This window comes from Triticum urartu, chromosome 4A (genome assembly GCF_056163025.1).
Source record: "Triticum urartu cultivar PI428250 chromosome 4A, HENAU_Tu73, whole genome shotgun sequence".
NCBI lineage: Eukaryota > Viridiplantae > Streptophyta > Magnoliopsida > Poales > Poaceae > Triticum > Triticum urartu.
In genome coordinates, this window is record NC_141876.1 from 401,290,701 (window position 1) to 401,309,563 (window position 18,863).

Below are 18,863 nucleotides of genomic sequence, written 5' to 3' on the forward strand. Positions count from 1 at the left end.
TGTATTTATCTTTTTCATATACTCTACATGAAAACATATATGTTCATGAAATTTCATACGTGTATAATACAAATACACATGTATGTATAGATTTTTTTCAGATTTTTTCAATGTGTGAAAATAGTATTTTCGCTGAAAAAAATAAAGAACTATGTGAAGCTCGGTCTCTGCAATGCTTTTTCGGTTGTGCAAAGTGCTATAGTAGCAAGTATAGCTCCTTGTTGTCAGACGGCCGGTGGCCCAACATCTTCCTTTTTTTTGTGCTAATAACGAGTTCTTTTCTGAGGGCACAGGTTCACCTCATCGGTGCCTAATCCGGTTCCTCATTATTCTTTTTGTCCGGTGAAGCCAGGGAGCGGGTATTTTCCTGTTTCTGTGGAAATATGAGCAAATTACTACGAGATTTAATCCGAATAAATAGAAGATAAATCATGATCATAGCAGTAGAGATTAAACTAATCATGCGAACTAGCATAGCAGATGAATATATCACGTCTAGAGCACATACTAGAAGCATGAATTCTACCACGATCTCGAACAAGGAGAATAGAATCACATACGGTGCAGCGGGTGCAGCACCGCCGGCGTTGACGTTGTCGCCCATGTCGTCGAGGACGAGGTTGCCGAGGTCGGAGAAGAAGTCGTCGTTCGCGAAGTCGTCGCTGCCAGCAGTCACGCGAGTGCGCTCTCCAAAAACCTGATCGCCCCTCTCCCGTACAGGATCACGAGAGGCGGGGTTCCGGAGGCCTGCTGTCCCTTCTCGCGGTGCACGCCAGAAGGAGGGATGGAGAAGACTTGCTTGGCGGCGCAATGATCTGGAACGGTGGTGAGAAACCATACGAAGCGGCGGCGGCTAGGGTAAACGTCTGCCTGACTATATAGTGCGGGCCAGGTAGGTCGTGGGAGTAAACCCCACGTCCGAGTCGTCACGATCCAAAAGAATCGAAAACGGATCAGTAATTAACCCGTCCGTTAATTATTAATTAATGACTCATTAATTTTCCCATGCAGCAAAAATATAGACAACGTGCATAGTTCTGTCCTCGGCTCGGCTCAATCCCGCCGCGCCGCGGCGGCGAGCGAGGAGGAGGAGTGCGCGTGTAGGTCTCCTCTTCTCATGCTCATACAAATGGTAGAAGAGCTCACCTTATAAAGAGGTGCAACTCTCTCTCAACTTCCGGAGTGGGACTAAACTTTAGCATCACTCACTTCACTCACATGTGTGCATGAATGGATCAAGAGAATTTCAGAATTTTAGTTGAGCTTTGGGTTAAAGGCCTATTAGAAAAATTCCAACAGTTTCGTAGAGGGTGGACAGTTGTCGACACATGGGAGATCGGGAGCTGGTCAAACAATGTTACAGTAGGGTTCGAATAATCTTCGAAGATAGACACTGACTAAAAGCTCTTTCAATTATATTGGAAAAAAATACTGCTACTAACGAATACGGGCTTCTTTCTACGAGGAGTACAAATTACGGACCTGTAGTCTAGACTCTAGATTTATGCAACTCAAAATGACAAACGCTAATCTAAGAAAAAACGCAAACACGATTGAAGACTCGATAGATGTCTGTGTTGTAAATACTACTCACTTTATAAACAAATATAAGACGATTTAGATCACTAAATACATGTATGATAGCCTTAGCATAGATTGAAATTTGCAAATAATAACGCCACCTTCTCGTCTAATACTACTTCATCGTCCAAAATACAAGCCGTATTTATATTGATGATAAATCTCTCATTTACGATATGTAGTCCATGGTTACAACATCATCATTATAGAGTACTCTATTACAGAGGTGTGTCATTTTCTCGTTTAATATAATAGTTATAGTTATTTCCGTCTGTCCGGTCGCCATCACGCTACTTTCCAAGATCATTTTTTAAAAGGATTGGCTCCTTCCCTCTATAAAACCATGGCTCCCCAACGTTTTAAGCGCTCCAGAAATCATTCTCAAAGCCTATAAAGCAGAAAGAACAGAGAGAAAGACACCGCGTCACCGGCGAACTCAAAGCGATGGACACCGCTCCCGCTCCCGCTCCCGCTAAGCCGTCCTTGTCCAGGAAGCCCTCGCCGTCGTTCCGCCTCCGCAACGGCAGCCTCAATGCCCTGCGCCTGCGCCGCGTGTTCGACCTCTTCGACCGCAACGGCGACGGCGAGATCACCCTCGACGAGATGGCGGCCGCGCTCGACACGCTCGGCCTCGGCGCCGACCGCGCCAGCCTGGAGGCCACCGTCGGCGCCTACATCCCGGCCGGCGCCGCTGGGCTCGGCTTCGAGGACTTCGAGGGCCTCCACCGCGCTCTCGGCGACGCGCTCTTCGGCCCCATCGTCGAGGAGGAGCCCGGCAAGGAGGGCGAGGCCGAGGACGAGGACATGAAGGAGGCGTTCCGGGTCTTCGACGAGAACGGCGACGGGTTCATCTCGGCGGCCGAGCTGCAGGCCGTGCTCAAGAAGCTGGGCCTGGCGGAGGCGCGGAACCTGGCGGCGGTGCAGGAGATGATCTGCAACGTCGACCGCGACCGCGACGGCCAGGTCGACTTCGGCGAGTTCAAGTGCATGATGCAGGGGATCACCGTGTGGGGAGCTTGACGGCGTCTTCCCTTGGTCCCATCTCCTGTTTCTCATGTATGTATCATTCCTAGACATTTTAGTTTAGGGTGATTTTTTCATGATCGAGCTTTCCACCGTTGACTCGATCTGGCGGTAGGTCTTCAGGATTTTGCTTGACAACCATGGTCACATCACACGCAAGCAGCAATTAGTTTCTTCGTTTATTTTCCAAACTCTTGTTAATTCGGAAACTGTATCAAAGACCTTGACCAGCCTCCCCCAAAAATATTCTCTCCGCAGTTTCGTGCGGCTTTCCTGCTCCTGCCTAACCTGTTACTGCCGTTGCGCGTTGACGTGCGGTACTGTATTACATTTGGTCATTTGAATACTATAAATTTATTTGGCCAATGAAGCAAATATGTTCATGAATGTTTTTCTCTATGGTTCTCCTTTGGCAACAAATTTGACACCTGTTCCTCCTGAAAAACACTAGGACTTATTTATTACTAGGATTCACATGGGGAATTTTCCTCCGCGATTAGTATGGTACAAACTAGCACAAAAAAGAGAGAGTAGATATATTCAGTAGACAGTACTGTTTCTCGTCAAAAAAAAAAAGGAATAGTATGGTGCTAGTGCTAAGCACGCGAGGGTTGTTATACCAACCAGATGAATTTTCCTTTCTAAGAGGACCTACCAGTTGTTGAAAGCAACTTGTATCCACATGGTCTGCACTTCAATAGAGTTATAGACCTACAGCACTTCATTACGCGTCTTGCTTTGAGTCAAGTTTGTCGCAAGCCATCAAGCAATGTGTTCCTTTGGTTGTGCAGGTTCTAAGCATGGGAGGATCGGAACGAGGAACAACCACAAGATCCGTAGATCGCTTCAGAGTTCAGACCTTAAAAATGAAAGTCAGTCTTTAGGGTTGTGTAATTGTGTTGGTTTTTCAGTGCTAGGAAGTTGGTGTGTTCCTTAGAAGCTCAGAATGCAGCTCCTGGCTTGCAATTCTAGCGTGTCCTAATCTGTTCTACTAAGTTTTATCCTTCGTTCGTGTTACCATGTAGGTACTGTGCGTCTGATGTATGTGCCTTATAGTCCGATAATCTCTTAATCTCTTGTCAAGACTGTAGAATGTATTTGACTTCCCTAATATATTGGCATATTTGTTAATTTCCTGTGATTGTAGTTTTTGGCAAGAATTTATTTGAGCGCTTGGATTTTTTTTCACAATTTTAGAAAATCAACTAGTTATGGGGTGTCTAGATCAACAAAGAAAGGCCCAATTATCAATGTCAAACAAATCACGAGTTAGCTCAACATTCCATGGCTATTTCTAAATTGCTAAATGTAGACAACATCTTCAGCCTATTATACAGCCTATATGGCTATAGTAGTGGTATCGCACTAATGGGACAACAGACCGTTGTGACTACACAATATATTTAAGGTCTTGCGTTGCGTCCTATGATTGACATTGCCGCTTTATTTTCATCATTGTTGTTCCTGCTAGACTGGAAAGTAAAAGCATGTGTACGGGTGTGTTTGGTTTATGCCCAAGGTTGCCCCAACAAAGTATTGGCTAGCCAAAATATTGGTTGAGGTTTTGATTGCCCATGATTTGACCAACATTGGCAAGAAAAATAAATTAGAATTGGCTAGAGTTCATTGGCATGCCAACAAATTGGCAACCATCCAAACAAAAACCAACCTTTGGGTCATGACCAAAATTTTGGTAGGGTGCACTTTGGCCACAATCCAAACATACCATTTTTTTTTGCAGGTGATGTGTGCATTATTGATTCACAGGTTGGGTCAGATATAATTTAGGGCCTCATAGACTGGCAGTTCCTTTGAATGAAAACATACATGAATCAGGAATGAGTATCCTTGAAGAAATATAATAACAACCATAACATAACCATGACTTTAAAACATCACCACTTAATTGGTATTATCAAAAAGTAGAGCAATCTCTGCAACTAATGTAGCTAACTCTACTCTCATAAACTCACGGACTACATACACATAGTGTAAACCAAAACTTACAATCATCACTTACATGGAAGAAATCTTACACCGTGCGCACTGGAGTTCATGTCTAAGCCGTGCCGTTGCTGGACTTTGGAGGTAAGAAGGCCTCCCACCATCCAGACTCGTATTTGGGGTATGGAGCTGTCCATTTGTCAGGCTTATCGAATTTCAACTCTGCAGGGTTAGAAGCCAATGCTTCTTCAGGTGTCTCTGCATCGAATTGCTCCGCTAAGACCCTGTCCAGCCTTAGTTTCATGAATCTGAGAGCAAAAAAGGAGATAATATGAGATTATTGAGGATTTATTACTCAACGTATGCTTTTTAAAATGAGAGATAGAGAACCAGGCTTTTAGCAATAACTTAAATTTGAATCCAAGCAGATGCTTGGCTAAGAATATTTATATGTATAGAAGCAAAAAAAAAAAAGTTTGACAGAGCACACACCATGCCAGCACTCACACATCAACAAAACACCGGGATGCACAGAGTCAGCATCCGGCAGTGCCATCATGTTTCAGAATTCAATGGTTAAATAAGTTTCTCTAATTTTCTTCAGTTTCTTTTTGCTCGCTTTGCGGTCTAATCAATATGTTCAGGAATGCAAGCCACTCATATCCAGACTGTGCCCAATTATTGAATGGGGGTGACTAAAAACAAGAAACTATCCAAAGTAATGTACTAAAAAAACACATTCATGATTCATGACGCCGAAAAACAAAATCAGAACAGGATATGGCACAACTTCAAGAAGTACAGCCCATAGGCTTCATTTTATAAGAAATTGCACTTTTGCATTGAAATAACATCCTGATGAAAAATTATAAATGTGGCTTATTGAAATACATGAGACTACATCCTGGACTTGAGCTTCCATGTAAGATTGCTAAACATCAGGTTTTCCAACCCTCAAATCATCACCATGTAATCAAACTTGACTCGTGGCATATCTAGACGTCAATTCTTGAATCTGAACTTGCCTGGAAGAGCATTGCATGAATCTGAACCGAACTAGTGTTTTTCTTTTGTCACACCTCTTTCATCAACAACCTACACATTTGTAGTGTGTGCCTTTGCTGATAGCAAGCACATTATTATGGGTAGTCATCAAGTAGGCATCCGGTGCAAATTGCAGATACAAGACTGCTGTTAGGAAGCTAGGGTTCTGCCGGTTCTAGGGCGGAGATTGTAGGGGAAAGATGGAGGAAGACGAGGTCGAGGGCGTGGCGGCCGGCGGCTGGGCGCCGTCCTTGCGTGGTGGAGAAGAGGCGGCGGCGGCGCAAGAGGCGGCTAGGGTTAGGTCTCCCGGCTCCCTAAGGGAAGCCGAGCAAATACTGATTGCTTCTTGCTTGATTAGATTGATACATCTCCTCTCCTTATATAGAGAGGAGGTTTACTTGACTCCTAAGCAAACGACCCTAATAACGATAAGATAATTGGGCTAAGCCCCTAGTAACGATAGAATAACTTGGGCCACAGCCCACTGGGCTAAGCCCCTAATATGCCGGTCATAACAACTGCACCGATGCGCTGTTTTGCCATTTGCAACAAGAAGCATACCAGCTTGCACTGCATGACATGATGCCAATGGCCACAGGCGGAGCTCCCGGTAGGGCGAGGCAGGGCGCCCGCCCTACCTTGATTCTGCGCAGAAGGATTTGTACACGTAGGCATACGTTGTCGCTGACTGGTTCGTGTGTGGAGTCACGGTCGCTAGTGGTGCTCGTCGCTCGTGCAGCTTCAGTCCACGTTATTTCGGCCCATGACTTCCTGTTGCTGTTGCTGGGCTTCGTTCAATCAAGCCCATCCCGATCACTCAAGGCGCACGCACCACTACACACCACACTCTCTCAAAAAAAAAGGTACACCACGCCATCCCGAGAGCTATAAATTGATAGCCCTTGAACTAAACAAATGATCAAGAGCTAGCTATAAATTTGTACATTTTCATGTTGGGAATTTATGATGTAAATTTTGAGAGAATAGCTTCGCAATCTAGATTGCATTAAAGCTTCATTATCCATATGTTTTCAGGTCTACTTAAATATGCTCACGTCTTCATTGTATTTCAATTAGTTAAAATCACGTAAAACTATCAGAGTGTTATTATTGCGTACAGGCTATTTTCATATTGCATAAAAAATTTACTCGGCTTTAGGATCCGCCCCACCTTAAATTTTTTTCGTCCTCCGCCACTGCCAATGGCATATGGGCATTGGGCAAGGCAGGCAACTATAAATGAAGTGAGCACTTACTAGTCACAACACGTAAGTATTACCATGATTTATTTATTGTAATGTCCAGGGGCGCGTGGAAGTTAGCTATCCACGTGCCAGAACCATGAGGTGGTTTCGAGATCTTACGGGTTTCAGCTCTAGCCTACCCCAACTTGTTTGGGAGTAAAGGCTTAGTTGTTATTGTTGTTGTAATGTTCAGTGGGAGGGAGAATTTCCCCAGCTGAATTTCCATTGAAGGGGCTTATAGCCAGATAACTACAGAAGCGAGTGTTGCCGGGACTGCATGCATTGGCGTTTTAATATCCTTGGGGGACTCTGCTAATTAGCATTGCTCGAGCTTGCAACGATGCCTGGAGAGACAGCTGACTTACCTGATCCAGTTGCGGTCGGTGGAGACGAGCGCGACGGCGGGGCGCTTGAGCCGCTTGGCGACGTTGGGGAACCTGTCTAGAAACTTGGGCTCGATCACAAGCCAGAAGTCCTGCTCCTTGCTGCGCTCCTCGTAGAGCCGCAGCTTCTCCTGGAGCTGCTCCTGGAAGTGCTCTTCGTCGTCCAGCATGAACTTGGCGTTCGCCACCAGGAAGTAGTAGGTCCGCGACTTCTCCTCCTGCTGCGCACAGAAAACACCACCACGTCGTCTCAAAACTGAGCAGGATACTCCACTTGCCCGGTGCCGCGAAATGCGAGGCACGGGAAGCGTGCGCCGATGCTTACTTTCTCGGAAGGCTCTGCGGAGCCTTGCCGGTCGGATACGGCGGTGGCGGCGCGGCGGAGGCTCTCGAAGCGCGTCGGCGGGCAGGAGACGGAGAGGGCTGGACGACTAGCGGGGGCGAACCCGGCGTGGGCGTGGGCGCGGTGGAGCGCGGCCCTGGACGGCGCGAGGGTCGCGCAGGGGCGGAGGGACAGCGTCGCCGGAGCCACCATTGGCTCGGTGGGGTCTAACTGAACTGAATCGTAGAGGATAGAGGAACGGAAGAAGATGGTACGGAGCAGAGAGCCTTATCTGGACAGCAACGGTACGCCAGTGAACTTCAGGGGTGAAATATGGGCCGGAGTACGCCGATGTGGACTTGTGGACTAGGATCTTCGGCCCATGGACTTCTGTTCCGCCGAGTTCCGGATCGCAGTGCCCTGAGCAAATAGTTAACGAGCGCTTCTTCGGGAGCCTCGCAACGATCAGCGCCACTTGGCGCGTTCTCAGCCATTCACCACGTGTCGCGTTTTGGACGCTTCCTTCGGATTTTGTTTTTTATTTTTATTTTTCTGCATGCGTTTTCGGCTTTTTTTCCGGGTTTTTTCGACGTTTTGGTTTTTCCCCGGTCTTTCTTAGCTTTTCGATCAAAAAAAATTCGGTGGAAATTTTTTTTCGCAAAAAACGTGCTTTTTTTCTTTCGTGAAAGTCACGGTTTTTCTTCCGCGAGAGGCACGGTTGTACTTTAGCGAGAGTCACGGCCGTGCCTCTCGGAAACAAAAAAAACGCGTTTTCTGTTTTTTTCTTTCGCGAGAGTCACGGTTTTGCTTTCGCGAGAGGTACGGTTGTGCTTTCGCAAGAGTCACGGCCGTGCCTCTCGAAAAGGGAAAAACAAAATGCATTTTCTGTTTTTTTTCGTTCGTGAGAGTCACGGTTTTGCTTCCGCGAGAGGCACGATTGTGCATACGCGAAAGTCACGGCCGTGCCTCTCGGAAAGGGAAAAAATACGCGTTTTCTGTTTATTTTTTCTTTCGCGAGAGTCACGGTTTTGCTTTCGCAAGAGGCACGGTTGTGCTTTCGCGAGAGTCACGACCGTACCTCTCGAAAACAGAAAAAAACGCGTTTTCTATTTTTTTTCCTTACACCAGAGTCACGGTTTTGCTTCCATGAGAGGAACGGTTGTGATTTTGTGAAAGGCACGGGCGTGCCTCTTTCAGAAAGGGAAAAAACCGTTCTCCCGGTTCGGTTTTTTCGCCCGTTTTTTTCGTCCGGTTTTTTCATGAAAAAAAAAGTTTGTCAAAACCTATCAACATGGGATCTAGTTTTGAAGATCTCGACGCGAGAAATCTAATGGTGAAAACGGTTCGAGATTTGGACACACGGTTTAAGAGATAAAACGTTTTGAATAAACGGATCTATGAAAAAAGGGAAAACTCCCAGGTTGCGACAAGTGGCGCGCTGCATGTGCGCCACTTGTCGCGACGTGGGAAAGTGGAGTGTTCTTTGCAACGATACTCCTTAATTAGTGATTTCGTCCTATTCGCCACTTATTGCGGCAAAATGTCGAGCTGTCGCACGCCCCCTCGTCTCGAGTGGGCCGGCCTTTTTATTTCCTCTTCTGTGCCCTTTTCCTCCCTTGCCCCGACTCGTTCATCTGTAGAGTAGTCACAACTTTCCCTTCCTCGCCTCGCCTGGATCCCCTTTTCCTTCGTTGGCGGCGGTTGGTTCTTCTGCTTCCTCCGCCGGTCGCTGCTTCTTCTGCTCCCTCCGCCGGCCGCTGCTTCTTCTGCTTCCTGCGCCGGCCGCTGCTTCTTCGGCTTCCTGCGCCGGCCGCTGCTTCTTCGGCTTCCTCCGCCGGGATCCTACTCCGCAAGAGACTGCGGCCCTCGTAAGCAGCCGGCGGGCCTCTCTACTCGTTATTCATCCGCGCCATTGCATCAGATCTTGCTGAGTTCATCGCGTTGGGTGTTTTTTTGCAGGTTTTCTGTGCCGCTGCTAGGGTTCCCTGAAGCTCGGCGTCGTCCAGGTCCCGGTGAAGCTCGGCATCAACAAGGTAACGCGCCCAACCCCCCCCCACCTCCCCCCCCATTTGTGTTCCTTGCTCCTTGTGTGATACCGCGTGATCTAGCCGGTTTTTTTTCATTTAGCATTTGGTGAAGTTTTGTTAGGGTTTTGTAGGGGGCTTTGGTCGTAGTGGTGGTGTTTTGGATGTTCTGGAGATTAGACAAGGGGGTTGTGTTCAGATATCTGAATTAGGGGGTATGATTCAGCATGATGATGTTAGGGGGTTGTGTTCAGAGATTTGGATTCAGGGGTATGATTTTCAGCATGATGTTGTTAGGGGGTTATGTGTTCTGGTACTTGTCCTTGAGATTTTATGTTTTGTTTTGTTGATGATGGTAGGTGCTTTGTGTAGCATGGTCGTCTCTGTGTGTTTTCTGATTTTTGTAGTAGCATCTGAAGATGACATGGAAATTTTTTTCACATATGCTTGTGTAACTATTTACTAGTATTGTTTCTGTGCTGGATGATATTTTGACAAACCAAATTTTTGATTCCACTAAGATTTGTGCAACCGAAGTGAAGGTTCTTCACATTTGATATGTGCCTATGCAGAAAATAATTTGTTGGTTTGTTGACTGAGTTTGTTGATTTTTTAATCAGGCTGGAAAATAATTTGCCTACATTTGCACCATCCAAGAAATTGTCCCTTAAATCATCCCCCCTCTCATTAATCTGGCAGCATTGTGATGCACAATTGTTTTTCTGTTGTAGGACTGATAGACATTTGATATGTGCTTATGCAGAAAAAAAGTATTTTGCAATTGAGAAGCAAACTTGGAAATATGTTTTAACAGCTTGAGTGAACGCATTCAACTGTTGCGTCACGTGTTTTATACTTTTATTGATTCCACACCTATCCTTGTCGATTAATTCATAGATGCATCCACAAAACCCTAGCCTAGCCTAGCGTAGTGAGTGGCAAAAGCGACTTTCAGGGTTCCGACGCGTGGGGTGTGGGGAAACGAAACGAACGTGAATGGTAGGAATAGGTGGAACCAACAATGAGTGCCTACTTTATTTGTTTGTTTGTTGTGAAGTTATATGTCATTTCTTTTTATTGTGCCCTTTTTTGCCTGAGAGTGATGTTATGAGGAATTGAATAAGTAATAGCTAATAATATAAATGCATCCCCTGGGGTAATAGTGCTTGCTGTTTTTGAGGTTGTTGAACTTGTGGCATTTTTTTATACATTGATTCTTGTTAATTCACTGCTTTTATATTTGATTGGAGAATCACTCTTCTTTTCTTTTTCACAATAAACCATGAAATAAGATATGAATAAGATTTTGCTTAAATGACAGTTTGAGAATAACTTTTGTGTGCTACCATTTTTTCACACATGGATGGTTCTCATGCTAGTTTTGTTATTTTTAGATGACTGTTATTACATGATGAGATATATATTTCATATAGGATGTGGTTGTGGTTTTTCATATATGATGTAAACCCAGTAATGCAAGATGAAACTTGCAAGGTGTGGTACTTTTTAGGTTGATGTTTTTCAACATTTTTTATCTGCTTTTTGCTCTTTTTATTTATTTTTTCAAATGTGTTTACATCTTTTTAATATACTTTCTTCTGTGTGTTTAGTTAGTCTTTGTTTCATGACCTTAGTTTTTTTAATTTTTATACAGGTCTCCCTCAACTCTAAACATGCCTAGACTTTACAAATATCCTGCTGGTACCATCAAGCACAGGTTTTCTACCATCAGGTGGCATAAAGCAGTTTCTGATTTAAGTGATAATCAAAAGTCGTTTGTTAGGAAATATGAGCTCGATAATCTTCTGAATATTCATCCTCACTTAATGGTTCCAATACCAATCCTTCAATGGGTTGCGGACCACCTGAATTGCAATGGGACTGGAGTTTTCAGAAAGGGTGATAAAATAATTCATCTAAGAAGAGACATGGTAATTTAGGTTTTTGGGATCCGTTCTGGTTTTGTGCCTTTTCCTCTGGATAGCATAGATCCAGTTGTTGTGGCTAGAGTGTTACAACTTAGGTCTCAGTATCTCGGTAATGGCCAGAAGAACATTCAATTTGATAATATCATCACTATCATGAAGAATGATGAGACTGAGGAAGGTTTCATGCTGAGTTTCTTATTTCTCTTCATAAGTTCTGTTTTCTGTCCAACCACTCGGAATTGTGCAAATTGGAAAATTCTTTATGGGCTGCACGACATTAGCAAGCTGAAGACCCTTGATTTGGCTCAACTTTGCATTGATCACTTGAACAAATAAATTGATAACTTCAGCACCAATCTATTCAATAGAACTAAAACTCCATTGAACAATTCAATCTATGTTGGTGGATGCTTACCTTTAGCTGATGTAAGTTTTATAATTTTCCCTACTTTTCATTTTTTTAAATGTATTGTTAAGTTATGCGATTTTTGTTTATATTCACTGATTTGTTGTTTCATGTTCTCTTATGGCTCCCAATATTCTTAGATTGTCTATCTGGACTTTGTGGACTTCACAAAAGCTTCTCAACAATGAAGTATCAATTATGGAGTCCCTAGAATGGCCTATATTCAGAATGATGACTTTGACTATCTAGCTACAATGGACTTAAACCCAAGATCCAAGAAGACATTTGCATTGGGACTCTTACTAGTAAGCTTGTTCTATCCTTTTTTCGCATTTGTTTAAGTGATGACAAAAGTTGTAGAAAATAGTTTCAAACAATGAGAAAATGTTTTCATTCTTAATTCTTTGGAATGGCATTTTTCTTGGTTTCATGGTCTCGCTTTAAGAACTTTCAGAACTGTTTGTTGACTTTGTTTTTTTCAGCTGAAAGACATTTCTAGGACACCTTACGGTGCTCGTGCAATTGTATTGGCTCAAGAGAACTGGTCCAAAGCCCCACAGAGTTATGATGTTGAGGAAAATCTCATTCCAAAGTCCAATGACATCTCAAATGTTGCATCTACCTCGAACAGTAATCCAAAAGTATGTTTTATCTAGTTGTTATTAACCTTTTTGTTTACCAATACATTTTAGTCGTCTCACTTCATTGTCATAGCAAACTAAGAAATCAGTTGCCATATGTCTATAGTTTGTTCGCAAGAAAACAGATTACATAATATGTTCCTAGTATAACATAATAGAATGAGTCCTGCATTCATAAAATGAACATACTGTGTTCAGGATGTCAACTGAGGTAGGAATTTTGCTAGAGGTAATTTCCTCCTTGTCAATTAGGCGGTTCTCTATTGTATTGACATTGAAAAGAACTGAGACCCAAAAATATTGTATCAGCAATTGACAAGAGTAAAATGAAACACAAGGAACAAAGTCTAACTAATTTTCATTGTTTACCAATGACATCTCATACGAATTTTTCAATGCATGAATCTGTTCCATGTGCAACATATGAATAGTCAAAATATAACGAGTTGCAGTGTTAACAGTACAACATATGAGTACTTCAATGCATAATTTGTTCCTCTGCTTTGAACATATAATGATTTTACTAGATAATGATTTGTTCCTTCTATGTTTATCTGCTTATTTTTAACCTTTTGTTTACCAATATATTTTAGTCTTGTCATTTCAGTCTCATATCACAACTAATACACATGTAACTTTTTTGTCCTGAGCTAATAGGTTATGAATATAATATCTCAAGTTGTTGCAAAGCATGATGAAATTTGGAAGAAGCTTCATGAATAGCATATGCAAAATATGTTTTCAGATCTCAAAACAACTCTCATGTCTCTTCGGCCAAATACAAACAGCCAAGTAAACATTGCTGGTACTTCAACCATGAATCCTATTGTTCTTTCAGCATGCAGCAACATGAATAACCAGAATGAACCAATAAATTCCAACCATCGCCCAGTCCATATAGTCAGTGAGCCAATTAGAGCATCTTTATTCCAAGATCATGTACAAGTTACTCCTACTCCTGATGTTACCTTAATGCACAGCAGCAAGGACATCCAAGTTGAAGAAGCAGTTCTAGTTACAGAACAAGATTTAGTTCCTCAGCAAGTGCAGCAAACTGAGCAAGCACCTTCAGCTGTAAACATTGTTCAGAATGAAGAAATTTCAAATGGGAACAATGGTATTCATACTGACAACACACTTGATCAACCTATTTCTCATAGTCAAACAAGTGACAGTACTCAATTTGCTGTTAACACTCTTATTGAGATCTCAGGTACCTTTTCTGAAACAATTCATACTCGACCGATCTCAGTATTGCAACCAGTGGACTGCGTTCAACATGCAGTCAATAGTGAGCCGTATGAAACGGAATTTCAGCATGTGAACCCCACAACAGTCCATATTCAGGAAACTCCCGTTTCTGTGAGCAAACAAACTCAGTTAGTGAATGAGCCTCCAACGAAAGAAGTGCCTGCTTCGTCAAACATTCTAACTGAAGATGCCATTATGCTAAGGAATGTGATCTCACAATCAAATGACAATCTGGGAGATGGCATTGAAATTGCCATGAAGTATGTTGATGGCATTATAATTCCAGAACTTGATAAGACGGTCCCCAAAGGTACTTCCCACCTTTTTTGAAATCAACTGCTTTTCCCTTCTGTTCATTTTTGTTTGCTTTTCACTGTACTGAATTTTCACTTCCAATTTGCTTGTTGAAGTTTTTGCAATGTCCTGCCTTCTTTTTACACGCTTCATTGTTTTTCATACCAAAGCTTATTATATGTAATTGGTTCATTGGACAGGTCCTGTAGTACCGAGGTACCTGAGCACAAATCATCTCATGCAGCATTGAATATATCTGGTCCCAGCACTATAGAGAAGAGAAATCGAAAGAAAAGGAAAGCAAAAGATCTATCTGCTCAAGATAAGATATCAAAGATAAGTGTTGAACCTCATGTTTAGGAGTTTTATAAGAAATACCTTGGAAACAAATTCTTCAAGAATGAAAAGTAGGTTTTTTCAGGAGCATCTTACTTTATATGCATGAAACAATCTATCTTTGTTGTATATTCTATATGTTAACTGTTTCAATTTTTAAAAATGCAGTCCAACCATTATTGACATCAATGGATTTACTGTGGAGTATGATCATTTCTATAATTCACTCAAGGCAATAGGAAACGTTCACAATGAAGTCTTCAATGCTTATGTCCAAGTTTTCAATTATGAGAATGAAAATCCAGATCCAAAAAGTAAGGAACCTTTGAAATACTGCTTTACTTCGTACTTCACGGTAAAGTTTCCTATTCCTCATCTATAGTATTTCCTTTTTTTTGTTCCGTGTTGAACTTTTTGCAACTTCCATTCTTACTGTTGTTATCTCTTTTATTTGGATGTGTAGGAGAAGTTAGTTGATGATCCCAAGAATTTCAACTCTCGATATTGTGTAAGAGAATTGAAGAAACTGAACTGTGGCAGGAACTTACACAAGCGTGACTTGGTAAACATCAGTTATCAATGCAACTTCTCCAAATTATCACATCCTCTCTTCATCTGTACTGATTTTACTTCTTTGTTTGCGATCCATCTATATTTCCCTAGAGTTGATTCATTCCACTGGACTTTGTTCTGCATTAACAATTTGTTTGAAACCGTCAATTTCTTTGATTCAAGGAGTTTTGTTCCTCAAAATCAAGTCAACAAGTTAACATCAAATCTGGTTTGTTTTCTACTGTTTTTTAGTTTTTACTCTTGTGCCTTTTGTAACATCAAGTCTTTTGTGACTTTTAGTTTTTACTCAGTAGTTACTCGCAGATAACTGAACTACTGTTTATTATGCTCCATGAACTGGTTGAATTCTTATATTTCTTTTAATATAGATCATCAACCTGGGCACCATTTTCAAGTCTTCTGGATGCACATACAAGAATATTGAGAATTTCGACTGCATTTCTCCTGAGGAATACCCCCAGCAAGACAACCTGTGAGTAAAGAAACCATCATTATGCTCCATGCACTTTTCTGTCTTTAACTCTTATAATCAGTTAACATTTTGTCACCCAAGAAGGTCCTTTTGCTGAAATTTATGTATACCTTTGTACAGCCACAATTGTGCTCTCTATGCTATCATGTATATGGATATCTGGGATGGGAAGAACATGAAGGAATTTGATGATGTATGTCACTAGCAAATCACTCTTCATCTTTCTTGGTCTATAACTTCTTTCACAAATTATCCCCCCCCCCCCCCCGCCCAACAACATCGAGGGCTTCTTTGTATGCTTTGCTAATGTGTTGTTTACTGTTTCATTTGTCCCAGGGAATTATTCCTCAATTTCGTCAGGTCGTTGCTTACAAGCTGGCAAAGTGTGACATCAACGAAAAAAGTGTTGAGGGACTTGAAGATGATGTTTCAACCAAGAAGAGGAAGAAGCACCGCCAGTTGTGTGGAGAAAGCAAATAACTTGAGTTTCTAGAATTGAATGTGCACCACAACTACTGATAACTCACCGGTGTCATTGCTTGGAAAACTTTTAAGTTCCCTTTTTCCCTTTCCGTGGAAATCACTCTTTTGTGTGGAAAATATTTATGTTGGAGACTCAGTACATTTTATTTTTTATGAAGGTAGTGTCACCAACACAACTTATTTTTCTGTTCCTGTGTGAGAGACGGTCAAAGAAACTTAGTTGTAGAATAACAATCGAGAACAGTTAAAGGTGTTTTTGCTTTTCCATACCAACATGAGTGTCTTCAAGGATTTATTTGAATGAAGTGTGTTGTTTATTTCTTTTACCAAAGCAGATGTGTGATTGATTTCCATGAAATGGAAATTGTCTTACATTTAGGGGGTACGAAAAATGTGCTTTTTTGTAGCAAACGAGACGGAAGGCAACATTTGTCTTTTTTTACAAAAGCAATAGTGATTTCTCTTGGGAAATTTGGCATTCAGGAGGTACGGCCTCAATACCATACTCTCTACTTTGTGTATCAAGAATATCTACTGCAAAAGAGTTTTGTAAAAAAATCCATTATAATTGCTGTCAAACAATTTTTTACTTCAAAAGGATGTCTACTTCAAAAATATTTTTTCAAAAAAATGAAAAAGTCCCCTAAATAATGTTCCGTAAGTAATGTTTCCTAATATTTTGTTGTTAACGTTCCCCAAATAATGTTTCTCTAAGAAATGTTTTGCTGAATTTTTTGTTCACTGATTTTTTTTGTTTCCCTCAAAAATGTGAATTCTTAGGGGATCTCATAACATCATTATGCACTTGCTCGGGTAATTTATTGGGATATTTGTTTTTGGACCCACACACGGGTTATGAATATAGTTTGTTTGGACTAAAATTTGTTTTCGCTCCTTCATACAACATTCTATTTCAGACAACATTTTTTAAAATTATTCAAGAACATTTTAAAATTTCAGACCTCATTGGGTTTTTCAAAAGATATTTAGTCATTTTTTAAGAACATTGTCGAGGGAACATTATTCAAGTAGCATTTTTTATCCTTGTAGTAAACTTTTTTTATTCAAGGAAATTATCATTTTTTAATGTTCATTCAAAAATGTCCCTTTAATAATGTTCCCTAGTTAATGTTTTCCCTTCGCCATAATTGTTGATGCCGATCAGTAAGTATTTTGACTAGAAGAACATTTTAAAATTTCAGACAGCATCGTGTTTTTCGAAAAACAATTTAATAATGTTCATTCCAAAAATATCCCTTTAATAATGTTCCCCAAATAAATGTTCAATTTCTTTTTGCTCCCCAAATAATATCCCTTTGAATAATCTTTCTTTGATATTGTTCTCCAAATAATGTTCATTCAAAACACAATAATGTTCCCTAAATAATGTTCCCCAAATAAACATTCAAAATTGTTCCCCAAAAAATGTTCATTTTCTTTTTGCTCCACAATAATGTTCCCTGAATAATTTTTTAAGAACATTATTGAGGGAACATTATTCAAGGAAATTATAATTCCCCCTTTAATAATGTTCCTCAAATAAATGTTCATTCTCTTTTTGCTCCACAATAATGTTCCCTGAAAGAACTTTTTTCAGAACACAATAATGTTCCCTAAATAATGTTCCCCAAATAAACATTAAAAAATGTTCCCCAAAAAATGTTCATTTTCTTTTTGCTCCACAATAATGTTCACTGAATAATTTTTTAAGAACATTATTGAGGGAACATTATTCAAGGAAATTATAATTCTCCCTTTAATAATGTTCCTCAAATAAATGTTCATTCTCTTTTTGCTCCACAATAATGTTCCCTGAATAATGTTTCTTTAATATTGTTCTCCAAATAATGTCCCCAAAATAATTGTTGATACCGAGGAGTTATTATATTTTTAAGAACATTTTTAAGAACTTTTTTCAAAACACAATAATGTTCCCTAAATAATGTTCCCCAAATAAACATTCAAAAATGTTCCCCAAAAAATGTTCATTTTCTTTTTGTTCCACAATAATGTTTCCTGAATAATTTTTTAAGAACATTATTGAGGGAACATTATTCAAGGAACATTCTTTTATCCTTGTTCTTATTCAGGGAAATCTGGTTGACCCAAGGGAACATTATTCAATTATTACTTTTTAAATCTTCATTTGAAAATGTCCCTTTAATAATGTCCCCAAGTAAATGTTCAATTTTTTTCCACCTATAATCCCTTGATTAATATAATAATGTTTTCGCCAAATAATGTTTCCTCAATAATATTTTTCTTTAATTGTGGTCCCCAAATAATGTTCCCTCAATAATCGTTGATGCGGACATAAATTTATTTTACTTGAAGAACATTTTTAAACCCATGAGAACATTTATTTGTTTTAAAAAAATTACTTATTTTTTAAGAACATTATTCAAGGAACATTATTATATTTTTGTAGTAAACTTTTTTCATTCAAGGAAATTATAATTCCCCCTTTAATAATGTTCCTCAAATAAATGTTCATTCTCTTTTTGCTCCACAATAATGTTCCCTGAATAATGTTTCTTTAATATTGTTCTCCAAATAATGTCTTCAAAATAATTGTTGATACCGAGGAATTATTATATTTTAAGAACATTTTTTAAGATTTTTTTTCAAAAAACAATAATGTTCCCTAAATAATGTTCCCCAATTAAACATTCAAAAATGTTCCCCCAAAAATGTATATTTTTTTGCTCCACAATAATGTTCCCTGAATAATTTTTTAAGAACATTATTGAGGGAACATTATTCAAGGAACATTCTTTTATCCTTGTTCTTATTCAGGGAAATTTGGTTAACCCAAGGAAAATTATTCAATTATTACTTTTTAAATCTTCATTTGAAAATGTCCCTTTAATAATGTCCCCAAGTAAATGTTCATTTTTTTCCACCTATAATCCCT

General features: G+C 40.5%; 2 protein-coding genes across 3 annotated transcripts; one reads left to right on the plus strand and one right to left on the minus strand.

Moving 5' to 3' along the window:
* The first annotated feature begins 1,961 nt into the window (after positions 1–1,961).
* LOC125551757 (putative calcium-binding protein CML27) lies at positions 1,962–3,740 on the plus strand. Its single transcript, XM_048715070.2, has 2 exons — positions 1,962–2,637; positions 3,396–3,740. The coding sequence occupies exon 1, from the start codon at positions 2,026–2,028 to the stop codon at positions 2,599–2,601; it is 576 nt and encodes a 191-aa protein (XP_048571027.1). The 5' UTR covers positions 1,962–2,025; the 3' UTR covers positions 2,602–2,637; positions 3,396–3,740.
* A 721-nt stretch (positions 3,741–4,461) lies between these two features.
* EMB3143 (YCF54) lies at positions 4,462–7,847 on the minus strand. Of its 2 annotated transcripts, none has more exons than XM_048715067.2 (3): positions 7,545–7,847; positions 7,202–7,440; positions 4,462–4,856 (listed from the first exon to the last, which is right to left on the minus strand). In XM_048715067.2, the coding sequence occupies exons 1-3, from the start codon at positions 7,752–7,754 to the stop codon at positions 4,664–4,666; spliced, it is 642 nt and encodes a 213-aa protein (XP_048571024.1). In that variant the 5' UTR covers positions 7,755–7,847; the 3' UTR covers positions 4,462–4,663. The 2 variants fall into 2 exon arrangements, with proteins under 2 accessions (XP_048571024.1, XP_048571025.1); XM_048715068.2 differs by having other exon boundaries at positions 7,202–7,437; positions 7,545–7,839.
* Between the last annotated feature and the right edge of the window lie 11,016 nt (positions 7,848–18,863).

What these genes read in the sequence shown, in the direction of transcription:
- LOC125551757 (XM_048715070.2), top strand. Translation starts at nt 2,026, where the DNA reads ATGGACACCGCTCCCGCTCCCGCTCCCGCTAAGCCGTCCTTGTCCAGG.
- EMB3143 (XM_048715067.2), bottom strand. Translation starts at nt 7,754, where the DNA reads ATGGTGGCTCCGGCGACGCTGTCCCTCCGCCCCTGCGCGACCCTCGCG. An exon ending in CCGCAGAGCCTTCCGAGAAA is followed by an intron (nt 7,441 to 7,544) that starts GTAAGCATCGGC and finishes TTCTGTGCGCAG; the next exon opens with CAGGAGGAGAAGTCGCGGAC. An exon ending in ACCGACCGCAACTGGATCAG is followed by an intron (nt 4,857 to 7,201) that starts GTAAGTCAGCTG and finishes TTTTGCTCTCAG; the next exon opens with ATTCATGAAACTAAGGCTGG.